Below are 22,320 nucleotides of genomic sequence, written 5' to 3' on the forward strand. Positions count from 1 at the left end.
ACGGGGACGTTTCGGCCAGTAGCATGCCGCCTCTTGTAGTGTGAACGTCAGGTGAGCTTTCGTGTGGCGGAGGAGGACGCAACTCCCGTTCCGCACCTGATTTCGCTCGAAGCCCGTTGTACCAGTGACCGAAAATCCAAGAGGGTGGCTCGCCGTGGCGAGGACAAACCGAGGCGAAACGACGTAAGCGAACGCATCCGGCCGATTCGTTACTCACGAGGCTGCTGCAGTGTGTGTAGCATATATATTATAATAGGATATTTTTGTACGTCGAGTACGATTTCATGCGGGAATATTGCGTTAAAATGGAGAGGAAGGAGGAGTCGAGACGAGGAAACGTCTACTTGTTCCGTGTAAATTCCGCCGCGAGTAAGATAGGAATTTGAGGGAAAAATACTAAAGAAGAATGAAATTAAAATCTTTAAATGATCTACATCTGAGAAGTGCGCATAGTAGAATGAACGCTTGCCTTAAACCCCAATGAAAGATTTCCTGATTGTTGATATATACGATAAGCAGGATGTCTAGAAAAGTATAACTTTGTTGCTTAATTCGCGCTGTAGAAGCTGAGTTTGTTTGGCAAATACATTTTCTGAAACGCGAGTCGAGTAACAGAATATTACACAAGAGAAGGAGCTATAATTGATTAAACTATTAAACATTGACTAGAAGGAAGTTGCAGCGAGAGCTAACGGTAAATACTCCCTGGGGAAATACCATTCAGGAGAAATGCCACTTCCGAGCGCTATGAGAGAAACGTTGCCACGTTGACAAAATAATGATCGCGAATCCGGAAATTTTTCGCGTGCGAGCAAAACCAGAACTTGTTGCGGAGGAAACATACTCGCCGGAGACTCCGACTTGATTGTAAACTTATAGCGAGGCTCACGTTGAAACGCAATCCACTTATAAATTGGCGGAATACCTTGACGGTAATGATCATGATCCAATTGAAGTCCAATCGAGGAGAAAGGACGTGCTCGAGCTTGTCGGAGTCGTGGTGGGGTCGTGTGACTACGTGCTTCTCATACCACGTCGATTTCACACAAATGCCCACATGCGAAGCACCCGCGCTCAAGTCGCACTAATTAACCATCGCGGCAAACGCACACTCTGTTCGCGACCGTGCTCAAAGTAATTTTACGAATTCTACGATGTATTGTTCTCTCATGACTATGTGGGCTAGCTGTGATCTATGTTGACGCGGCTCAAACTCGCACGCCGCGAGTCGCAGGAAGATCTTGAAGGATTCTCGAATTGCTAGCAGGAGTGTGAAAAATGTTACTGCAAGCGATTCTTCTTTTCGACTATTTTCGCGTACCCGACCATTATTCGAGGTTAACCGGGATTTAACTGTTTCTCTCTCCTCTCTCTCTCTCTCTCTCTCTCTCTCTCTCTCTCTAGTCCTGAATCGATCGAAGAATACGTTCTGTAAACATTTCCGCCGCTGCTCCAGTACGTACAGTAACCGAGTTGCGTTATTTGAAAAATATCTGCAACTCTCTCGCGCTCGCGGACTATTATCGAATGATGAGGGAGACGAGCCGTAAAGTTAAAAATTAAAATTTCCCCGGAGAGATTTGCAAAAGGCGCTCGTTAGTTCCGGCGAGGAAACAACGGCTGTTGCTCGAAAGCCCGCACTAACGGATTGGGAGGAAGTGGGCGGAGGGAAAGGGGGGCGTGTTCGTGTAAAGTCAGGTCGTTAAAGTTCCCGCAAAAATACGAGTCGCGCGCAAGTTGAGCGAATTGATCCCGATACGCCGCGCAATTGAAGAATATGACATTGGAGCGCGTCGCGAGCGGTGTTACGTTATTTCAAGCACGAAACTCGCTCACCTGGCTCGGCGCTTTCAGCCAGCAGCGAGAACATTTTCGGAAAATTCGGAGTTGGATGAGTACGTGCGTACGCGCGACGTTAACGAGCGGGGATGTATATGAAGTACAGTAGTGACATTAAAATAATTTAAGGACCTGCCTGCGCGTACATACACATTCGCACGTTATCCGCGCGTTTCGCGCGACTCGCGCGATATATACGGATGATTTGTTGCCCGAGGTCGAGGCTTATTCCGCCCGTCCTCTCGCAGTTTTACATCGATAATCGACGCGCGAAAACGCGCGACGAGAAATCGAAATCGACGCGCGAAACAAAGGCGCGACACAAAACGCGAAACGCGTCGACGTCGACTCGTCAGCCCGCGGATGCTCAAAGCTTCGAGCTCCAGCGTAAACACAAAGCAATTGCTCTGTTATTTTCTGGCCGTTTGAACAGCGGAGAATCTTGGCGCAATTTTCAAACATCACAGTAATCACGTTTCGAAGTATGCTTTGGCTCCGGTAAGCTTTGGCTTAGGTGTTGATAGGCGGCGATCGGATGTCGATCGAGCAGCGATGAGAGAAATATATATTATGTACAATGCAGACGCATCGCAGTCTAGTTTCTGATTTTCTTTGTTTTAAGAGATCGAGGAATAACCGAGTTAAGGATCGCATATACGCCAACACGGAATCTTTTCGCTTTCCCCCTCCCTCCCTCCCTCCCTCTCCCTCTCTCTCTCTCTCTCTCTCTCTCTCTCTCTCTCTCTCTCTCTCTCTCTCTCCTCTCTCTCTCTCTCTCTCTCTCTCTCTCTCTCTCTCTCTCTCTCTCTCTCTCTCTCTCTCTCTCTCTCTCTCTCTTTCTCTCTTCCTCTCTCGTTAAATCTGATTGTAATTTTATTTCAATTTCTACTCGTAATTGAATCTTTAACGGAGTTCGGGACGTTCCAGCCGATGGACGATTAAAGTTTAATGCAAGAGAAAGACACGATCCGCGCGTCCAAGCTCCGCGCGACTCTCTATATATTTTATAAGAGACAGTAAACGAAGCTGGAATTCCGGATGCTTGATATATCTTTGCACCGATATCCAGCTACTTGGTAGGTTCGCGGAAAGTTCGGCGTTCGACTTGAGAGGGCTTGAATTATCGGGAAAGCCTGAACGAGTTTCTGAGCTCTGGGAAACTATGCCACTACTTTAAGACGGACGACTTAAGCGTCGTAATTAAAGCCACGGTAACTCGGGGACAATTATTTACACAGGGAGGTCGTCTTTCAAACACACCGACGAATTGACCTTTTTAGGATCTTTAAGCCGCTGTACACGCAAAACTCCAATTCCCGCGTCTTCATCCTTCCTCCGCCGGGATCACACTCGGCTTGACTCGACCAGCGTTTTCAATATTCATCGCTAGGGTGATCAGTTTGCTGTCTCGCCGAAAGAACTATATGCGCGCGTGTAATTTCTCGATTGACCTACTAATAGAGAGTGTAATGCGCGCTTCATTTAAGCAGATTATATTCACCGAATCGTGCAAAACGTCATCCATGTAAACGCATGCATGACTAAAGCCGTATCCTCGATTAAGTGCGCCAATCAATACGGCAGAAATTCGAGTATCGCATCAATCGCATTCTTCCGTTGCTACGTTTCAACGGATCAAGTATCGTGATATTTCAACATTTATTAGCTCGCTATCAGGAGGGATTTATTTAATCATAAACGCACGCGTGTGAAATACACACACACACACACACATACACACGTGTTTCCAGATTACTTCGAACGATCGATCGCATGCTGATTCTCGCGTGAGCTCTTTGCATTTTCATTTGTCTCTATTGGCGGCGGTGAAACAGCGTGCGTAGAATCATAAAAACTTCCAAGAAAGCATGTTATATTTATGAAAAAAAAAGCACATGAGACATGTAGGATTTTCAAAGTAGTTTGCATCATTTCATCTCAGTGAGAGAATTAATCTCTCCTAATTATTAATGGACGATCAGACTGAGAACATTTGAACGTCTCTTGGAATCGCCGAAAATGGATGTGCCTTTAACAGAAATTTCTCAAGCTGACTGTGCTTCGTTATTACATTTGCAGAAACTGTAGATAAGGATTTTTAATCTCATCGCCGGCAGCATGGCTCGACTCGCATTTCTCTGAGTTTTAGTGTGACGGCACGTCGTGTCGTCACACGACACACAATCTGTCGACACAATATCAATTTGCAGGAGCGATGAATTAACAACGATCAATTAAGGACATGTTCGTCCGCGTTTCATCTTCAATTTCGGCACACGTCCATTGTCTCTCACCGTGCATTCAAGGTCCGAGTACCATTCAGAGGAGATGAGCGCACCGTCGCGCATCGCGAAGCACCAAAACCTTACCGCACGTGTTGTCCGTGGATTGTATCGAGAGAGAGAGAGAGAGATAGAGAGAGAGAGAGAGAGAGAGAGAGAGAGAGAGAGAGACAATGGCGCCCGGCACAAAACGTCCCTCGAAATCCATTTGCACACCTGTCATTGGCCACTTTTTAAATATTTCGATCGTCGCGCTGTGTTTGCGCGCCGAGGCCTCGCGATATCAATTCGCTACGAAATGACCGATGCGCGAAATGTACGAGTAAACTTCGTACGTGAAGTCTTTTTCGAGTTCCCGCAAAGCAAATATCCATCTCTGCCAACGTCGACTGTTACGCGTGAGATTGAAGCGACGCAATTTTTCTACGCAAAATGGATCGACCTCAGTTTTCGAGTAAGATATTCCGGGCAACAGCCTCGGAATAAACTGGCAATTTACAAGATTCGCCCCGGGCACAGCTTCGAATTTGAAAGAGCTGACCTTAGGAACACTGCGGATGAGAACAATGCTAGTTGATACGGTTATGCGCGCAGAAGAATGACAGTAGAACTTGGAGTAACGCGAAACTACAACCTCGTACCAAATTCCCCGTGCTACTTCCTCCTCGTTCTCTCCTCCTTTTTCTTCCCCCGCGGGAAAATCTCTGCAAAAATTCCCGAGTGGCTGCGACTCTTATTATTATCCCCGTGCTACAAAGGATATTATATACGCAATATGCTTCCTCTAATGGAAACTGCACGAATGCAGCGGCGAGATTTTCGACACGAGACGCGGCTGGATGAAGACGCAACAAGACAAAAACGTAGGAAGGTGTTCCGAGGAGTATATTCCTTTGGAAGCGTGGAGGTGTGAAATTTTCTTTAGAGGCGAGGAGCGCCTCCGCTCTGCCCAGGTTGATTCCTCGGAGAAAAATGTCGACTTACCGTCTATGGCAGAAAAATATGAAAAATACTGGCGGCCAAAGGTAATATATTACGAGAGGCGACGCGATTCTCTCTCTCTCTCTCTCTCTCTCTCTCTCTCTCTCTCTCTCTCTCTCCCTCTCTCTCTCTCTCGACGATAAAGATTTACAACTACATATGCTCTAAAGTCTTTTTGGCTAATTAAATAGATGCACTTAGGCCGAGTATACATTTATGACAGGTAACATCATTATTACTGTTATTATTATTATTATTACACCGCGCGACAGTGATTTACACGCTATTTTATCGAGTTTTATATGCGGAACCTAAACCGCGCGCATGGACCGAAAATTTACTTCCCAGGCGGGGAGCTCGCGCTGCGGCGGATAATCGGACAACGGAAACATCGCGTTCCTGCCATTGTATTATTAACGAAACGGCGCAAGAGCGATAACTGAAAACGCGGCCCGATGCGGGTAGCCGCAAACATTGTATACGGCAAAATGTACGGCGCGGTTACATATCAGGCGATACATCAGGCTGTATAAACACTGCATGTGCTTCGGGAGAACGAGACGGACGATACCGGAGGAAAGTAATGAGAGAAAGAGAAGCGGCGAGAAACGAGCGCTAAAGAGTCGAGCGCTCTTCCTCGCTCTTTCGCGAAAACATCGAGTAGCGTATTATGGAACGGCGCAAATACCGATATACTCTGTTAACGATCCGCGGTCTATAACCGACACGGATGCCGAGATATTTCATGTAATCTCCATTCTCGTTTAAGCGCGATTATTTGGATTCCGCGGTGCGCGCGCGCGCCGAGTTGTAGCTCGGCTTCGCCCGGCTTCCCGCTACAGAATATCGTCGAATTTATGAGATGTTGCCGCGAGTGCCGCTGCAAACATGATGGAAACCGTGCAACGGGAGAACTAATTCAATCAGCCAAATTAGTTTAATACGTACGGGCGAGCGGATATCAAGCAGCGTCAGATACGTCTAATTTACACTCGCTGGCTGAGCCTCGCCGTTCGAGTTCGACGCGAGTGACAGGCAAGGATCCAAATTTCTCCTGTTGCGTTATCCTATTCACCTTCCGCAGTTGGAAAAGAGATACGCGCACGTATCGATGCGCGAGTCTGGTGCTCTTCTGAGTGGAACGAAAGAGACTCTTTTAATCTAGTTTGCTCGTCGTGTCTGGGGCAGGGCGCTCTCGAAACTGCGCCATTTTTTAAATCCACCAGAGGTATAATTTATTTCCGGAATGGAGCGAGCCTCGGAATGATATCAACGGCATTGAGAAAGAACGTCGATTTGTGAACGTCTTCTTCTTCTGAAAAAACACACTTTTTTCACCTGCGTTTTTATAACGATCCTTTATCCTTGACGATTTCTGATCCTTGGGAAGGATGGGCGAAAGGTCGTATAAACAAGTGGACTCGAATGATTCGACGTGCAATGCAAATTATATTCTCTGCTCATCGAATCGCTCGCATCTCTGCGCGGCGCACGGCGCTCGCGCTTGTTCTCCCGCGCAACAATGATCAAATAAACAAGCGCCGCTGCATAATGGATAAACTCCGCAGTCGTTAAATGTGCGCCCTATAGTTTGACTTAAATGAATATCAGATTACATGTATGAGTCGTCTGTTGCGGAATACAGAAAGCGGACACGCAATGTTAACATTCGATCCAAAACAGCCCGAGAAACTCGATCGCATCAGCTCGCGCGCGAGTCACCATAATTGGCTTGCTTTGTTAAGTCCGCTGCAATTTTCGAGCGCGCGCCGGCGTGCGCAGACGGTCGAAAATCCTGACTCGCACAATCATCGGCAGGCCGGGCGCGAGTTCTCGTCCTTAGAGTGTTCCCCCACACTTTAAATTTCCGGCACTCCCAATCGGCACTCACGCAACGAATCGGCTGAACAGAGTGAGCACTTAACGTCAAAAATTGCACGCACGCGTGCGCGCGCGCGCAGCGCAATCCAGAAAATTAGCCCGCGGTGTCATAAAACGGAGAGCTGCGGTAATTCCGAAAATTAGAGAGTCCGCGAATAAATTAATTATCATCCACAAATTAAATGTTAAACGCCGGCGACCGAGCTCTCTTCGCGGGCGATATCCTTTACCCATTTTCATCGTATCGCAATCGCGCGCCAGCTTCTCCCGCTGACCGCGCACATATGCGATAGATTTCGCTGCGTTGAAATGCGAAATTGCGAGACCGCGTGAAATACGGCAGAGAGGAAAAAAAAAGCGCGCGCGCGATTAATTCGCCGGTCGTTGATTTATTCCGTCGTCACGCGGCAAATACACGGGCCGCAATCGATGAAGATACACGCGTAGGTCCCCTTCCCCTCCCGCGGATCATAATCCCAGCGGGGCTGCAATTGCTGCGACGAACAAAGTAATAATATCTCAACTTAGTTTGCTGATAACCGCTAAACAACACCAAGATGCATCGCATCATCGATAACGGCAGATGTCGACTGTTCCCGCACTTTGGTGCTGATCGTTCTCGAGCGAGTCGACAAGCTCGTCGGGGGGCCGAGACGATGACTTGGTCGCGATGACAACCCGCTGCTCATTGATGTCGAGCGCGCTGCGCTAATTGCCACTCGGGCGCCGTTCAACCTGACAATTTCTATTTGCGATTTTTGCGCTTATAGCCACATACGTGGTCGGGCGCGCCGCTCTCTCAGTGTCGTTCGGCTTTCTAGGTCGTCGATCATTAGCAGTCGGTGCAAGCCGGGAGCATCAGCGTCGCCTAACGACCGGGAGAAGACCACGAAGCCAACGATGACAATGCAACAGCCGGGACAAGCGCAGTGAAAGATGGTGGACAAGAAGGAGCTGAGCATAACGAAGGCGAGGGCCCCGCCGCCGTTGAACCTCAGCGAGGCGATCGAGGATGAAGTACTGAACCAAAAGACTGCTAGAAGTGAGTAGAGAGCCGTGCACGAGCTGCCTCCTGCGGCATGCGCCCAGATTTAAATACGTTACGGGGCAATATTCGCAAAACATGCGCGCGCGCGCGCGAACGCGAGTTCAAACGGGCAAACGGGCAGTGAAATTCGCGCTGGCCGCTCTCGCGAGAAGATTTCCCAGCGCGGTCAGAAAAGCTCTCATACTCTCGCGCGCGCGCGTCTGGATGAAGCGCCCGGACGTCTCTTTGACCGATATTTCTGCAGTTTACCCGGCAGCCGTTAATTCCTCGAGATCAACTGAGTCGTTTCGCCGGCCGATGTAATAATCCCGGCAAAGCAGCTGCCGCGTCTCCCGCATGCGCTCGATTCTTTTTATCGCGGGCGGAAGGAGAAAAATGGCGAATTATACAGCGCCTCGCTGGCGGGCAAGCTTTTTGCGCGCGTCCGTCTAAGCCGCGTTTCGACGCTTATGAAAGGTCCTTTTTTCGCGCGGCCTTTTAACTCGCGGCCGCGCGGAAGTGAAAAATGTCCAATTTACGGCAACATTCGCGAAATCAGCCGTTCGAGTAATCAACGATACATCGTGTCCCCGTGTTTCGTCCCAGGCCGCTTATCCGTCCGTCCGTCCTTCCGTCCATCCTTCCTTTCTTCCTTCCTTCCTTCCTTCCCTCCTTCCTTCCTTCCTTCCTTCCTTCCTTCCTCCCTTCCTTCCTTCCTCCCTTCCTTCCTTCCTTCCTTCCTTCCTTCCTTCCTTCCTTCCTTCCTTCCTTCCTTCCTTCCTTCCTTCCTTCCTTCCTTTTTTCCTTCCTTCCTTCCTTCCTTCCTTCCTTCCTTCCTTCCTTCCACCGTGAATTGCACACGCGCGATCGATACAGCGCGGTCCGAAATTATAAAAAACGATGTGCCGCGGTAACGACAGCACGTGTGCGCGCGTTGCAACGTAACTGTCGGGAGTTAAAACACGAAGCCCGAAACAAATTAATACAATCCATATTTTTTTTTCGTTTTCCGCTCGAAAACTCTGTTTTTACGAGCGCCAACGCAGAGCGATTGAAATATTATACGGTGTATGTACGCGAGTGCAGAAAAAGCGGCTTTTTCTGCGTTTGTACAAAACGCATCTGTATTTATTAAGCAAAAGTTCACTCTCATTTTGCAAGCGATACGCGTGTCATCCGATGCGACAAAATATTTTAATAATCTTTCAAAATAAGCAGCAGCCAAGGAGAAATGAAAAACAAAGGGTTATGTATTTGTTCTATTATTTTTTATATAAAATATCGTCTCTTTTTCTTTCTTTCTCAGATCTCTCTCTCTCTCTCTCTCTCTCTCTCTCTCTCTCTCTCTCTCTCTCTCTCTTTCTCTCTATCATCTATATCTTTTTTCCACAACAGTTCTTAAGAATGATCTTCTCCTACACGAGGCTGTGATAAAGAACGAAGCGGACACCGTTCGCAAAGTACTTAAGGAGACTGTCGATGTAGATTCCAGAAATAATGTAAGTTGTTCGAGAAGACGCTCGAGTCCGCAGAAACGGCGACTACATTGAAAATTGTTCTTATAGTATGGCCGCGCTCCGATTCACTGGGCAGCATCCCGCGGAAACACAGAAATTATCGAAATGTTGATACAAGCCAAGTGCGACATCGAAGCGAAAGACAAGGTATGGCACCGAATCGATTAGAAAATGACGACCCGTTGAACAATTTCAAGCCGGTGAAACAATTTCAAGCCGAGTAACGAGCAGAGCGGAAACGAAACATCTTCCCTCTCTTTAACCTGCACGCGAAAGGGAGAGCCGACGAATCTGCGTATCAAAAATGTCCTTCACTGGAGAACCGTCTCAAGAGTTTCTGTTTTTAATGAGATATTAACATAGGCTGATGAATAGATATTACGTTTGCATGCTCTCTCAAGCGAGAAGCGTTACTTCTTTCGGAGAATTTCATTTGACCTACCCGCCGTCCCCACGTCTTGATGAAATTCCACGGTCGAACATTAATTTCCGAGCTGTGCATTTCTCTTTCAAGTATGGAATGCGCCCTTTACATATGGCCGCCCAGCACGGACACCGGGACGCGGTGAAGATGTTGATAAACGCCGGGGCGAACGTGTCCGCGGTTAACAAGGTACATCGATCATCCTTTAGCAAACGTTCTATTGAATATTCCATGTCAAGGTAAAGCGGAGGTATCGTCCCCTAGGACGATTCCGCGGCCGGCGAGGCCCATATCGCAGCCATGAAACATAAACGAAATTTGCAGAAGAAGGCCGGGCTGTCCGTGAGAGGCGAGGAACAAGCTACATCTTCAAGCAACGCGAACGTTCTTCCGTCCGACGGGAACTCTCCCTCAGCGAAACACGCTCGCGCGAGATTAAATCGTCGTGCATTTAATTGGAATTTATCGATCGCGGGTGTCGCGGAGGGCGAAAATATTCAAACTGAAAGCTCGCGAGTGGGGGAGGGAGAGGAAAAAGGTGAAACACGTCGCGGCAAGAAGAAACCGCGGCGAAATTGGAATCGATAACGCGTCAATATTGATATTGGCGTCGCGAGTCCCGAATAATGGCGGTCACGTCGCCTCTTCCTTTTGCTCGCGCGACCCGCGGAATTTTATTACTCGCATGCCGGCGCCGCCGCGCCGGGTCGTTAGCGCTTTAACAGAGGCGAGGGAAGTAAGACACGTGCGCTTGGTTGGAGGGGGGCGACCGATGATGAGGGAGGACCAAGTCATTCGCGGATTGAAATCGCGGGAAACGTTACGCGCGTGGCGAGTATGCACAATGCGAGTTTCCCTCCTCTCTCACGGAGGAGCCGCCCTTCCTCCCTCCTCCCGCGGAGGAGCGAGTGTATAAACAAGGGATCTCTCTCTCTTTCTCGTTAGAAACAATACACCCTCTTAATGTGCGGCGCTCGTGGCAGCAACGTCGGCGTGGTGGAATACCTCGCGGAAGCTGTGGAATCGTTAAACGGCGAGGCCACCGACTGCACCGGTGCAACTGCGCTTCACCACGCGGCTGTCACGGGGCATCCCGCTGTTATAACAGCGCTGTCTAACATACCGCGGATCGTGCTCGACGCGACGGACAAGGTAAGCGCGCGCTCGCGGGCTATTCTTTCAACGTTTCAACGCACCGCGCGCTAATCCGCCCGTAATGATATTATAACACCGAGCGGTATACAGCTCGCATTTTCCCGGCGCCCGATTCCCTCCCCCGAGTCCCCCTCGCGCGGAACTCCCCTTCAACTTTGTTCGTCGTTCCGACGGCGCGGGCGGGAACGCTGTTACCTCAATTTTCGCAGAAACGATTGCTTCCGCATAATATATGAATATAGGAGAAACGCGCGTTCCGTATTTTCCAAAGAAATTAAGGGAATGTAAAGGTTAATGCGGAGTCTGTGGGCGGAGTTAATGGGCGATTTCAGGGGAGATTGAAAAATCTCTTCGCGCGAACTCCGCCGTGGCTTTTCTGGTCACTCCGTTGCTGATCAAGTCAAAATGAAGGTTGCGAAATGTCTTTTTAAAGTGCAATCCGCTCTGTCACGTTTGTGTTGTCTTATTAATTGTTTTATTCGTCTCTCTTTCTGTCTCTACATGCGTTACTTTTCGATACTGTGTTCCGCGTATATTAGTAGCAGCGGCAGCAAACAACACCCACCAATCGGGCTTATCTTGTTACAACGGATCGGACCTGGTCGGTCTGCATCGTGTGTGTATATTCTGAAATTCGCCGATGGCACTCTCGCACAATATGGTCATGCTTCGACCTCGGGCTCTCGAATTTCGCGTCGCAACGAGATATTCCACACCCGGAAATCTGATTCCCACCATTTCGCCCGCAATTCAGTATCTCAGGGGACGTCCGTCCAACCGTCCATTCGCTCATTAGCATCTTCGTCGGCCGAACTTCGCTCGAATGTACATACCGTCAATCATAAACCGACTACTTCCGCGTAAACTCGCGGAAAATTCATTCGTGCTATCACAAGCGCGCGCGCGCGCGCGCACACACAGTTCGCTTCATAAATTATTAATTGGTCGGCAAATATTTGCATGCATCAATTATGCATGATTTTATGCCGCCTGTCTTTTTGACAGGCTTGTGCGGAACGCTGGCTAATTGGCTGAAACGATATTCTCAAGAGTAATCTCGTGACGCACATCGTCTCTTCTTCGTCCCCAGAAATAGTTTACTTCCCGCCTCCGGAAGAATACGAGCGCATTTACTGAATATTTTTGGCGTGTAATCGCAAACATGTGCGTTTTGTGCTGCAAGTGCGAGGATAAAGTTACATATAAATTACAACGAGCAAATTATTGAACGCGCGATATCAGAATTAATATAACTTTATTACAGATAAACAGCAATGAGAATTTACATCCCATCTTACTAATTTATGGTCAAAATACGATAGCATGCATATTTTCATAATGCACAGCATTAGCATTAAATACAATTTCCATACTACACATATTGCTTCGCTGCATAATTCACTGCCACGCAGTGGATAGTCTGCCAAATCTTGTCAAGAAATCTTCCAAACTTCCATACACACAATAACATACGTACACAAATCTCTTTATATTGTGTTTATACATTTAGATATCTATTTCTTTCCTTGTGAGCGAAAAAGATTTTTAAACGGTTATTACGTGTAAACCGATGTGTTGTAATGTGGGAGCGAATCAACATATCAACCATGGAGTTTCCCTTGAAAGTTTAATCGCTTAATCAGTCTAATGTTTCATAAATAATCATGACCGAAGAAAGAAGTTTTTTTCCTTTCTCTCTCTCTCTCTGTTTTTTCAATATTTCCAATCGATATGGTCTCAGGCGGCGTCCTTTGTTTCTACACAGCAGACGATAAATATCTGTCAACAATTCGGGATCAGCCTTGACGTGACGCAAGTGCTCTCTGGGACGTTTCACAAGCTGCTTCCCAATACGTGAAATATACACACGTAACGTACCTGCAAACAACACGTTCACCCCCGGGGATATGCTTGAGCGCCATATTGGCTCCGGACGGAGGTCCTTTGTAAACCGTCAAGTTATCATGCACGTTTGAATGTATATTATCTGCAACGAAAGTATTTCCACGGCATTATTCGTAACAGCAAACTGGTGAAAGGAAAGACGCCGATATTTCGGGACTTTCACACCGGGCGCTGACTTGAATTCTGCTCACGGGTGTAAACAGCTTAAAAAGCGAAAGAAATTGCAGACAATACAACGGGACGACGATATGAGAATCGATATGGCGAAGGAACACTCCTGAATCCTGCGACTCGGGAAAGAACGATAATGGCGCAAATTGGGGATAACGCGTTTTACCGCGCGACAATCGGTGTGCTTCCCTCGACGGTATTTCCGTCGCAGATCTACAACGGCGCAAATTATCGATCTTCTCTTTAGCGCGAGCTTTATATCCGCTTCTCGATATGAATTACTCGGCACGATATATTAAATCTGATATACGGCGTCGCTCGTTTACATTTCTCGTGGAAGCACGTACACACACACACACCGTGACCCGAAACAACGAAAACGCATCAACGATTGTTCGGGAATAACGGCGAGTCCTCCATGGCGCGGCGCTATCGATCGCAAAACGGTCGGTAGGCACAAAAGAGGGAATTTATAATTTATCGACAGGAACAATCGAACGTTCGTTCCACGGGGTCGGGGGGCGGGATGAAAGATAAGAGAAGAATCGCTGATAGATTTAGATTTCAGTATACGCAGCCGTATGTACGCTCAGGTGGATCGGGTCGCACGAGCGCACCTTTTCCTCCATCTTCTCCCCCCCCCCCGCCGCCGCTCTCTCTGTCTCTCTCAACTTAGATCCTGAAAAGTGGGTCTCCAGCGCAGGCTGTGTGTCTTCTTCTTCTTCTTCTGCTCTCCCTGCTTCTCCTTCTCCTCCCTATCAGCAGGACGAGCGAAATCCCCTGGGGAAGGTCTCTGCTGGAAGTCGGCCGCGGCCTCCATCAAGCACGTTTCACAGGAACCTCCGTAAACAAACTCGCGCCTCCTCCTGGTACCTTTACCTCTTCATTCAATTTAGCCGCGTATCCTTCTCGATTCTCTCAGAGTCAGCGCGCGGAATTCTAATCTCGCTGAGAAGCACGCGTTCAGCGTCCTCTAATATCGTGCAGCCGGTCGCTTCTGATCAGAGAAAGCTGAATATCTCGACGACGTCGATGCGTGAAGACGAGTGAAAGAGTCATCCTCGTGAGTCGCAATGAATCTCCGGATTGCCTTGCAGAAAGGACAAACACCGATGCACTGTGCCTGCGCCGAGGAGCACCTGGAGGGTGTCGAGGTCCTTATAGGATTAGGCGCGAACGTAGACGCCCAGGATAACGATGGTAATACCCCGCTTCACGTGGCCACCAGGACCAGGCACACCGGGATCGCGCAGTTGTTACTGAAGGCGCGAGCAAACACCGAGCTCACCGATGCGGTGAGTGGGACAATTTTGCTGCATCACCTTGCCAAGCAGAAACAAGCTATCGGGCGAATCGAAAACGACATAATACCTTTACGCGATAATTCTCGATGATGCGGTGAGAGAAATATCGTTGTCAGGGTGAATGAAATTTTCATTGCGACTTGCCAAGTCTTCCTCAATGACGAACGGTCTCGTTAGAGCAAGAATAACTAACCGGATAAGATTTCGTTGTGTCAATCGCGGCTCTCGACGCGTATCGCTGAAATCTGCATCGACTATCTTCCAGGTGGGCTTCACTCCTCTTCACGTCGCTGCGAGTCAAGGCTGCAAGGGAATACTTGACTCCATGATTCAGCACGGGGCTGATCTTAACAAGCAGTGCAAGGTATACATATATATATATTGTATTTTAAAGGGTGTCCCAAAATTCACGCAAGAAGTAATTTTGATAGAAAACACAGGTTTATAATTAAAAACTGTAAATTTTTTATTGATTCATAAAGTATACAGTATAGGGTTATGTATGGAATAGCATATCGGGTAAACGGCCATAGCGAAGAGAGTTCGTTGAATGAATTATGGAACACAACAAGTGGATGCTGATTTTTCGAACAAAATCATCTTCAGCGATGAGGCTCATTTTCATCTTGATGGCTTGGTTAATCGACAGAATTGTCGCATTTGGGGTTCAGAAAATCCACGAGTGATTGTTGAGAAACAAATGCATCCACAACGTGTCACTGTTTGGGGCGGATTTTTGGCTGGAGGCACCATCGGACCATTCTTCTTCGAAAATGCGGCTGGTCACGCAATAACAGTTAATGGTGCTCGCTATCGCGACATGATAATCCAGTTTTTTGTGCCTAAATTGCAAGATATGGATGTGGACGACATGTGGTTTCAACAAAACGGTGCCACATGCCATATAGCCCGAGAAACAATTCCATTACTGCATGAGTCATTTCCTGGTCGTGTAATTTCCCGTTTTGGTGATCAGATTTGGCCGCCCAGATCATGCGATTTAACGCCGTTGGACTTTTTTCTTTGAGGTTTTTTGAAGTCTAAGGTTTATGCCAACAAGCCCACGACTACCTACGCCTTGAAGGAGGAAATTGAGCGCTGTATCAACGAAATTCAGCCACATTTATGCAAAACGGTCATGGAAAGTTTCAACAAAAGAGCGCATATGTGCCAGCAAAACCGTGGAGGCCATTTACCCGATATGCTATTCCATACGTAACCCCCTATACTGTATACTTTACGAATCAATAAGAAATTTACAATTTTTAATTATAAAACTGTGTTTTCTATCAAGATTACTTCTTGCGTGAATTTTGGGACATCCTTTATATCGGGTGTTTCAGACCACCCGGGTCACCCGATTTTTTCATTAACGTGACATTTTACAGAAAAATATTTCAGACAAAAGTTGTTGGGCTTCAGAGGATCTATTTACTGACGCTATGAATTTGACCTTGGAATAACCTAGAAAAGTCCAGTCAAGATCAACATAAAAATCTTAAATGGATACCCCAATTTTTTATTACATCATCTTTTTCTAGCAATTAATTTGAACAACTTTTGTCTGAAACATTTTTTTATTTACCTAATATTTTTTGAGATATTTAAGGAAAACTTGATAACTTTTTCAATATTTAATTCACGATATCTCGCTAATTATTTGTCAGAAGAAAAAGTGGTACTAGACTTTTTTGCTCTATTTAGTCTCAAGAATATATTGTTCCAATAGCGCCCTGGTTTTTTAGTTAATTTGATGATTTTGAAATTTCCAAAAATCAGTAAGTTAAGATTAAAAATCAGGGTGCTATTGTAAAAATATATTCTTGAGACTAAATAGAGCAAAAAAGTCTAGTACTACTTTTTCTTCCGACAACTTGTTAGCGAGATATCGTAAGTTAAATATTGAAAAAGTCATCAAGTTTTCCTTCGATATCTAGAAAAATATTAGGCAAACGAAAAAATATTTTAGACAAAAGTTGTTGATTGGTGTAAAAAAGACGGTGTGATAAAAAATCGCGGTTTCCATTTGAGATTTTTATGTTGGTCTTGACTGGACTTTTCAAGGTTATCCCAAGGTCAAACTCATAGCGTCAGTAAATAAATCCTTTGAAGCCCTACAACTTTTGTTTGAAATATTTTTCTCTAAAATGTCGCGTTAACAAAAAAATCGGGTGACCCGGGTGGTCTGAAACACCCGGTATATCTGTTTCGGAATCTTTCGCTCCCGATCGATACCGCCAGCCACGCGTGCACAAATACCTACACAGGTGATTGGTTTTCTGCTTGCAGAACGGCAATACCCCTCTGCATCTGGCCTGCCAGAACAACGAAGTAGACACGGTAGAGATATTAATTAACAAGGGCGTCGATCTGAATTGTCTAAATTTGGTACGTAGAACGCGTCCACATATATAGTCCTCGCGTACAATCGCATTTTTTTTTTATCGACGTAACGACACGCGACTTGTATTATCACGTACATCGCGCAAGAGGATGTCACGTGCGCCAGTTTCCAGGATGAAGTTAAAATGTTGCGCGACACGCGACACCGTCTCGTGTTCTGTCTCGATACTCTAAGGACGTCGGAAAAATTTGCGATGAAATTGCCAGTGATATTTTCACGTTTTGCATCGATTCGTTTCAGAGGCTTCAATCGCCTATTCACATCGCTGCCGAGATGGGACACACGGACATCTGCGAGTTACTTCTTGCAGCAGGTGCGAATATCGAGCAGAAGGAACAGGTAAAGAGATCGAACGTTGTGCGATTGTTGTGTGTCACCGCGTCGTCCTTTTAACGATTCATTCAATGTTTCTATCCCGGACAAATAATCGACTCTAATTTAATCGGCGAATGCTTCGCCATTATTTCGCTGCTCGGTTCGACGCCGAAACGAATTGTTCCATCGTGAATTCCAGGCCCACGATCGAATTACGACGTAATTAAGCGACCGAATTATTCGATAAGTAATTAAAGCTTGTTCATAAGTTATTTAATTATTTGTTCGCCTCGCTCTTACGATGCAAGCGAACTTGTAATGTTCGCGAAACGTAAAAGGGCTTCCGAGAGTGCGCGGCGCCGGTTAATTACGTGAGGCAGGGGAGCAGCCTAATTAAAAAGGAAATTCAATTACGTAAATATCCAAAGGAATCAAAGAGATGAAAACGGAATAACACACGGTCGCGTATTATTATAAACAGCTGGCAATTATAATTGCCGCTTGTGTGCAATATTCCCCGACAGCTTGACTGTAATTAAAAGACTCAGCTTACTTAATAGACACGTCCAGTATCGCGCATTTTAAACCCAATCTAGGTCCAATCCCGTCACGGGACAATCATGAATCGTCCTGGTTTCATACGGACAAATGAAATTAATACGTAATACTCACCGAGTGCTATTGCGATTACGCGGACATTAGCGAAATTGACAAAAGACCAAACGAACGAGTTGGATTCGGACGGATAACGGATAACGAAATCTCCGCGAGTAGAATTTGATAGGAGACAGAGTCAAAGGGTATATATCCTTTCCCCTTTTACATCGCGAAAAGAGCTGTGCGACGGATTTAATCTCACGACGCAACTTGAATAATACGGCACCGAATAATCTCGTTTGACGCATCGAACGGAAGCGTCGGGGTCGCAGACGCGGCTGCACGATTTTCTACCGACAACGCAAAGCCGCGCTGCTTGGAGGAAATCCGCGAACCGCGAACGCCTTAATCCCGCACATCGCGGTTTACGGGATAGAGGTGGCGAGTTTGGTGGCCGTCGTAAACTCGATAATGAAGTTAAACCAAAGTTATCCCGACGTTTGCAGAGCGGCCGGACACCACTTTACATAGCGGCGAGAGGCAGTTTCACGGCCATCGTCGACATGATCATTAAAACCGCGAGATTGGATTATCCGACCCTGGTAGGTACACCTGTGTGCAGTCGAGAGAATTTCGCCCGCCGCCCAAGCCGGGCTCGTTCTTTCGTATCTCGCGTTCGATAAACATCGTAATTTTTAAAAGCGTGCAGTCACAAAGCACATCAAACGGCTCCCGCCGGCCCCTCACAGCGGAATTCTTAATTTATGGCGTCAGAAGCGAGAAAATACGCGCTAAAAATTTTCACTTCGAATACGCTTGAAAGGTAGTAAAAATCCTTGCAAAGAATTCTCGTGAAGTTTATTATCTCAACGTACGAGTCGCCAAAATCTTGAGCGTGTATTTTCGGTCGAAAACAACGCGGAGCGCTCGCAGAGATCTCTCTCTCTCTCTCTCTCTCTCTCTCTCTCTCTCTCTCTCTCTCTCTCTCTCTCTCTCTCTCTCTTTCTCTTTGCTGATAAAAATTCCTCCGAACGGGTCGAAATGTTGCACGAGGAGGCGCCTCGTCCGTAATTCCGGCGCTTACAAGCACGCGGCACATGTGTGACCGAGTACTTGGAAATCTTAGGAGATTTCGAGTTCCGACAAGGAGGCTCGAGAATTAACTCCAGCACGAAGACGATGGAGAGAAGGCTCGCGCGGTGGCAGCATTTCCAGCAACAACGGCGGCCTGTCCGAGCAAATGCGATCCATTCTTTGGAAGCTGGCCTACAAACAGCTGGCGCCCGGCGACTGGAAGAAATTGGCTCTCCACTGGGCCTTCACCCACGACCAGATCAGAGCTATCGAGCATCAGTATACAGGTAAATCGGCGTTATGTATCGCGTTCTTGCTCACGTTCGCCGCTAAGTTGCGCGAAAAGTTGTCGTAATGCCATCGAGGTACGAAAAGAGAAGATCAAGCTCGACTAATTTTCACGAGAAAAGGAAGGAGGCAAAATTTAAGATAAATATCCCAATCTCTGCGACGGGTGCATCCGTTTTCCTTAACAAATTAACACGCGTCCACATTTATCCTATACATAAATGCGTTCTTACTCTGCATTCTTACGTTACCGATTACAAATCCCGAATAAAATTAAAAGTGAGAGAGAAGGTTGGAACATCGTAATTGCAAACGTACTGCTTTACTCGATGACGACTTTTGGAACAATTACTCGCCTTAGGATGGTTGATCGTCAATATTAATTATCTATTCGTTAGATCTGCGCAGTTATCTGTGTAGCTTCTTCGAACCTAAATTGCCAATGAAAAGATTAAAATGCCACGTCTCACTAAATGGTACTTTGATCATTTCCAAATGTTATAAGCAAGTTAGAATGTTTCCATAAGTTAGAGGAATATAACGCATTTGTACCTCGATGTTCCTATAGTGCACTTAGAGCAGCCTTATGAAAAGGACGATAAAGCTCCAATTGTAGGTCCTTCGAGCTACAAAGAGCATGGATTTCGAATGTTACTCATCTGGGCTTCCGGATTAAATCCCGACGTGCCGTTGGCGAAAGAGCTCTGCGAAGCTTTGTCAGCGGTAGGCAAGAAGGCGATTGCTGGTAATTCTCCTTCTAACGTTTATAGCCGATCATTAACTCGACAAACATCGTCCGACGTAAAATAACTGTCACGCTGGCACTCTTGCGATAAGCAGGGGGGGAGGGGGAGGGGTCGTTAGGTCGATGTTTTAAAATGGTAATTTTACGTGAAAACATTACTGAATATCACGTCTGTGATAATATTATATCAACGATTTTTCGCATACACTACTGAGACAACAATGGATAATTTGGACGAGACACAAATGACGATTTTATCTAGTCTACATTACTTTTATCTAGATTACTAGACCTCTCTACAGCAAACAGAAAAATTATGTATTTCATTTTTTGATTCGTCGCATTTACGTCACAATTACGAGAGAAAATATCAACTAATCGCAGCTCGTCACAAAATAAATTGCAAAATTTTAATACACATTATAAAAGGTAAAAATGACATTTCTCTGCAGATTCCGTTCGCAAGCAGATGGATCAGGAAAATGCCAAGGCGAAATCGAAGAGCCGACGGTGTCACAAATGCTCCATCGCGTGAATATTCACGAGTGCCAAACTCGACTCATCCGTAAATTTCACGTACGCACACACACACACACACACACACACATACACACAAAGATGTTACGGATGTTGCAACTTCTGTCGTAATAGCTCTGTTGCTATCGGAAACGTTCATTATATAGAACGTTATTACACAGTATGAAAAGTTCTCAGAGAAGCTCGACGAAAACGCCAAAGACCCACGATACTCACTCGAAAGCACTCGTATGAGTCTTATACAAAAGTCTCACTTACCTTTTGTACCAATATTGGACAATGTTTCGCAATTTCTGGGGACACGAACAACGATTATAATTTACGGCGGAGAGGTAGCTGTCATTGTGTCGATTTTAAGTGTACACGTACACATATACATCATCGTGAAAACTTTTATAAAACTTGAAGCGTGATTCAACCAAGTTTATTCTACAGATTCATGCAATTTCTCAACGAGAAACATTCAAGCTTGCAGTTTACCGGACTCGGCGAAAGATTCATCATCGTCGAGAAAAAAATAAGCTTGCTCGGTGGAAAAACGAAACATATATTATGTAAACGATCCTTTCAGTTCCGAGTAATAATATCAGGATAAATATTTGATCTTTGCAACAAATTACTCAGCAAATTTTAAATTCGAAATTAGCGATCGACGTGATCCAAATTTACCACAGAAATCACACGATGAAATTCGATTGAGATGAAATTTCCACGGAACAAATCGTAGCCCGTCAGCGGATAAACAATTTCAAGTTTACGATGACAGCAGAAAGGACGATTTAGGAAATCCGAAATGTATGCGATATGTGCGAGGAAAAGTATTTAAGAAACAAGATACTAAACAATTATATACGTACGAAACTAAACCGTCCTGAGCAACTCTAATCTTAATTTAGACTACTCGAGTTTATCATGATTCCATTTACTCTCGTGATTGTTTTATATAGAAGAAATGTCATATGCCATATGCAGTGAAACTTGTAGGAACAAAAATGCAGTTAGTACAGAAACGCTCGGCAGGGCGGTACAATTGTAAAATCAAAGTAACAATCGGACATAGGGACTCTTCGAGGTAAATAATAACGCATAGGGTAAATGTGAGAGTAAATTTTTCAGGGCTTTCGATGTGATAAGAAGTTGTTAGATTATTAGACTTCGATAACGAGTATATAACGGAATCGATAGCGTTTACCGTGCAGTTCTCGAAAGATGTACCTACATACACAAAATCCACATATCTGAAAACTACAAGCCTAAATAGACTTAAACAACTGCGGACGATAATGTTTAATTTCATTTTACGTCGTATTTTGTAAGTTAAAACAGTTACAGACTTTTCGGAACGAATAAAGTTGCAGTCGTAACTATCACTTTCCAAACGAGATGCAAGTCTCAATTTTCTACTCTACTATATATTTAGTTTGTATCATTTTATAATGTCAGAACTACATTATTAAGGAAAAGAACATGCGAGAGAATTGAGTGCAGAAGTATATATATTTAGACCTTTTCATCTGTGCTTTACGAATCTTTTGGCAATTGTTAGCAGTAACATAGGTTAATAACAATGCGAAAGACAATGTACATATAATATACATATGCGCATACGTATATGTATATAAATATCGCTTGATAAAAAATCATGGACTTCCGACGCTGCTTTCTGAAAGTATGATTTTACAAAAATGTACATATCTCGTCTTGATGTAATAATAAATCGTTGTATTCTATACGCCGTTATGTTAGTTATTTGTTGCTAATTATTATCGTCTGAATTATCGTTACAACTGTCGCACGGATGAAACTGAATTATTCTCTCGAAATTGAAGAAAGGAGACTAAATGTAAAAAAAGAAGACTAAAAATCGATTGATA

At 45.6% G+C, this 22,320-nt stretch overlaps 2 protein-coding genes across 6 annotated transcripts in view; one reads left to right on the forward strand and one right to left on the reverse strand.

Moving 5' to 3' along the window:
- Positions 1 to 22,320, reverse strand: part of Hrb27C (Heterogeneous nuclear ribonucleoprotein at 27C) — a 91,225-nt gene that overhangs the window by 30,009 nt on the left and 38,896 nt on the right. The window lies entirely within an intron of this gene.
- On the forward strand, positions 16 to 21,484 carry LOC105186240 (ankyrin repeat and death domain-containing protein 1A). 4 transcript variants are annotated; one of them, XM_011146308.2, is made up of 14 exons: positions 16 to 183; positions 7,805 to 8,025; positions 9,406 to 9,509; positions 9,576 to 9,674; positions 10,042 to 10,140; positions 10,897 to 11,103; positions 14,280 to 14,477; positions 14,752 to 14,850; positions 16,776 to 16,874; positions 17,131 to 17,229; positions 18,309 to 18,404; positions 18,929 to 19,163; positions 19,733 to 19,909; positions 20,362 to 21,484. In XM_011146308.2, exons 2-14 carry the CDS (start codon positions 7,920 to 7,922, stop codon positions 20,442 to 20,444), a joined length of 1,701 nt encoding a protein of 566 aa, XP_011144610.1. In that variant the 5' UTR covers positions 16 to 183; positions 7,805 to 7,919; the 3' UTR covers positions 20,445 to 21,484. The 4 variants fall into 4 exon arrangements, with proteins under 4 accessions (XP_011144610.1, XP_025157150.1, XP_025157151.1 ...); XM_025301365.1 differs by having other exon boundaries at positions 19,769 to 19,909; XM_025301366.1 differs by having other exon boundaries at positions 19,781 to 19,909.

This window comes from Harpegnathos saltator, unplaced genomic scaffold (assembly GCF_003227715.2).
Source record: "Harpegnathos saltator strain DR-91 unplaced genomic scaffold, Hsal_v8.6 scaffold414, whole genome shotgun sequence".
NCBI classification, from domain to species: Eukaryota; Metazoa; Arthropoda; class Insecta; order Hymenoptera; family Formicidae; genus Harpegnathos; species Harpegnathos saltator.